The following is a 3,602-nucleotide window of genomic DNA, read 5'->3' as shown; positions in this document are numbered from 1 at the left end:
TAACAACTGATAACATGATAACATTTTCTCTCTCTCTCTCTCTCTCTCTCTCTCTCTCTCTCTCTCTCTCTCTGTCTCTCTCTCTGTCTCTCTCTCTGTCTCTCTCTCTGTCTCTCTCTCTCTCTCTCTGTGTGTGTGTGTGTGTGTGTGTGTGTGTGTGTGTGTGTAACCTCTAGGAATTGCTACTTTGTTATGCCAGGCATCTTTAATTCCAGCACTCTGGAGGCAGAGGCAGGCAGATCTCTGAGATCTGTCTGGTCTATAGAATGGGTTCCAGGACAGCCAGGGCTACACAGAGAAAACTGGTCTTGAAAGAGAAACAGACAAAATAAAACAACAACAACAAAACCCCACCAAAAAAACCCAAACAAACAAGAAGAGGAGGAGGTGGTTGTATTACTTTTAGGTTACCAATGTAAACAAATTCCCATATTACAGTCAAGCAATTTCAAATGGAGGAAACTGAATCAGCCAAAGGAATCAAATGAAAAAGATGTAAGAAAAGGCAAAGAATAATAGATTCTGTAACTTTTATTGCCCCCCCAAAAAAGATCAAAACCTTTACATGCTATGTACGACATTAAATGTCATATATAAGTTCACTGCAAGCAAATCTTTAAAAAATATACATACTGTGTATATTTACATTCAAGTTTGAGTAACTGATGTCAAGGTACAATTCAGGTTCTAACCCTTACCCACCCTGTTGATTTGTTCAGCTACTAACTAAACAGCGATTGTATCTTCACTCAGGCACAAGAAGAGGTAGGAGCCACTTAACAAACAAACTGGAGTGCAACCTGAAGGTCATCGTTGAAGCAGCTTAGCTACATCAAGGAGACCCTAACTAGCTTTGGTTATCTCAAGAAGCTGAATATGTCTAGTGTGTCCTGGAAATTAAAACTGAAATAACTTCAGAGAGGTGCTTTTCTGACCACATCAGAGGGTTGACAGAATTCAACGACTAAAAGGCCTGCCACTCTACACCCAGGAATTGCACGTGACTAACACAGCAACTCTTAGGCTGGCAGTTGGACACCGTTTCCCTGATGAGGCAGAAATAATATGCAAATAAGAGATATCAAAATAGTATCTCTACACACAGCCTCTGGAACTCAGGCGCCAATCTCGACAATCCCTTTGCCAAGCCAAATCCGTACTGATTTCTGCCCACACCCAAACTGAACTCCTAATTCTAATCAAGGGTGGGGCAGTCTGTGACTTCTGCAGGCCAAAGGTCCTCGGCCTCATGAGTGGACCTCAGCAAGGCTCTTGAGCCTGAGACTGGCTTCCTAGGTTCCGGCCAGATTTAATGGAACTTGTTTGTGACCGAGGAAGCTGACGGGAGGCCACAGAGGCAGCTGTGGCCAGAAGCCCCTCTCGTTCCCTTTTCTTCTGTTTCATTCTACGGTTCTGAAACCAGATTTTGACTTGGGTGTCATTCAGCTGCAAGCAGTTGGCTATCTCGATGCGTCGGGCTCTAGTTAGGTACTTATTGAAATGAAACTCCTTCTCCAGTTCTGTCAATTGCTTGGTGCTGAAATTGGTGCGGATGGCGCTGGAGGGGCTTGCAGCTCCGTATTCGGAGAGTTTGCCTGCAACATAAAGACAGGGTGTCAGTGGGGAGAAAGGATGCTGAGACAGTATGGTGAGGACTAAGAGGACCAAAAAGTCACAAGCACGGCCCTTCTGAGTGATGGACACAGCTATGCCAGACGAAATGCTCCACGGGCTCTGTGCTAGTTTTCTCAGCTCCAGGGGCATTTTCTGACCCAGAACTATGACCGCTTAGGGGCAGAAGCTCTATCCAGGGAATCGGTGGCCGCACGCTCAGGCTCAGAGAAGACTGCTCTCGCCACCCCAGGTGCCTCCCTCCAGCGCCCACCTTCTTACTTTTCTTGGGGGCGTTCCTCTTCACTTTCATCCACTCGAAAGTGCTGAAGGCGGCCGGGAGGCCGGAGGTGGGAGAGGCGGGCTTAGGACAGGAGCCGGGGGCCGGGGACGCAGTCTGGAAGGGTCCGGGGTGGCGGTCCGCGGGCTCCTTGAGACACGCGGGGAAGGGGCCAGGCTCGCCAAAGGCAGCGAAGTCCACCTGGCCGCTGAGCAGGAAGGATCCTCCGCCGGAGAAGACCGCCGAGGTAGCATAGTGGACGTGACCCCCGCCCTCGTCTGCCGCTCTCCCGAGCGCGCCCGGGAAATCGAACGCGGGTCCGGACCCCAAGAAGCTATAGTCGGTGGCAGACGCAGAGGCAGGTGCGGCGCCCCTCTCGTAGGAGCCCTCCAGGGTGCAGGGCGCGTACCGGGGCGCGGTGGGCTGTGGTCCCGGAGGCTGAGCCGGGGCTGCGGGGGGCGACGGCGCGGGCCGGGCGGCGGCCAGGGGCAGGCAGCTTACGAAGGCGCGGTCGCCGCTGCCTAGTGGGAAGGCGGCCTGCAGGGCCACGGGGCGAGCGTCGGCGCGGCAGAACTTGGGTGCGAAGCCGAGCACGTCTCCGCCTACCCCTCCGCTGCCACCGCCGGCGCACGACACATACTCCAGGTAGGAACTCATGGCTCGCTCCGCCGGGCGCAAACCCCGACCCAAGCCCTGCACCCTGCAGATCCACACAGCTCCGCCTTCCTTCCCGCTACCCACGCTGCCCTCGCCGAGCCATGGCGAGAGAGCCCGAGGTAAATAGTGGCCTCATATACCGGCGGCAGCGGCCACGTGGCGCCGGCCGGCCAATCGGCGCCTTCCCCGCACTGGCCCGGTCCCGACTGGAGCGCGGTTCCTCCTGTCTGCCCCGCTGCCAACTTAGCCAGAGCAACCGGGGCCTCCGCCCAGCCCCGGGGAGAGCGGCGCCGGCCTTGGATGGCCTGGGGAGGGCGGGCCAAGAGCCCAGGACATCCGCTCGCAGTACAGGTATTGCCATAGAAAAGCAATGGAAGAAGACTGATGCAGGTTCCCCTCAGGACCCTGAGGACTATTCCCCAGGGACTGGCGGGGTGGGCTTGGAGGAGGCTGGTAGAAGAATTGCCTTCGCCCTCCTTCTGAGAAGGTTAAGTTACTCCTTCCCCCTTTTCCTGGGTGTATTAGGGTTTTCTTGACTCTGGAGTCACTCCTGTCTTAAACCTAGAGCAGATGTTGACTTTTCCCTCTTTTCCGCCTCAAGGACAACTCCTGGGACCTGGGGATGAAATCACTCTAACTAGCTTTTCTTTGTAACATCCCTCACAGCATTCCCTTCAGCATCCCTTCCAATTTGTGGCAACATGGTCGGGATGGATGTTTGTAGTGTCAGTGTTGATTTGGGCAGAAAAATAAGTTTCTGTCTGGTGTGGAAGGAGCCGGCTTTTCCCCTCGGACGAGGTCATCAGAATAAAGAATCCACCCTGTGGTGGAAAGCCCTAGTGTGCTGTTTGAGAGGCTGACACGCCCACCAGTGCTGCACACGCTTTCAAGGAGACTCTTGGCTGGAGGCGCAAAGGCATCCTGGGGACTGGTCAGATCTCAGAGGTTTGGACTGCCTTGTACCTTAAGGCAATTAAAGCTTCTGTTCCATCAGATAAGTGCTGCGTCGTCTCTCGCGAGTGAAATCTGAGGGCTCACGATGTTAATGGGCTCA

The 3,602-nt window shown here is 53.9% G+C and overlaps 1 protein-coding gene across 1 annotated transcript; it reads right to left on the bottom strand.

The window, feature by feature from the left end:
• Positions 1–516: 516 nt before the first annotated feature.
• On the bottom strand, positions 517–2,618 carry Hoxd1 (homeobox D1). Its single transcript, XM_005065133.4, has 2 exons — positions 1,894–2,618; positions 517–1,595 (listed from the first exon to the last, which is right to left on the bottom strand). The coding sequence occupies exons 1-2, from the start codon at positions 2,546–2,548 to the stop codon at positions 1,261–1,263; spliced, it is 990 nt and encodes a 329-aa protein (XP_005065190.1). The 5' UTR covers positions 2,549–2,618; the 3' UTR covers positions 517–1,260.
• Positions 2,619–3,602: the final 984 nt, after the last annotated feature.

Source organism: Mesocricetus auratus, unplaced genomic scaffold, assembly GCF_017639785.1.
Source record: "Mesocricetus auratus isolate SY011 unplaced genomic scaffold, BCM_Maur_2.0 Super-Scaffold_100004, whole genome shotgun sequence".
Classification (NCBI taxonomy): Eukaryota; Metazoa; Chordata; class Mammalia; order Rodentia; family Cricetidae; genus Mesocricetus; species Mesocricetus auratus.
This window is presented reverse-complemented; position numbering and strand designations above follow the sequence as displayed.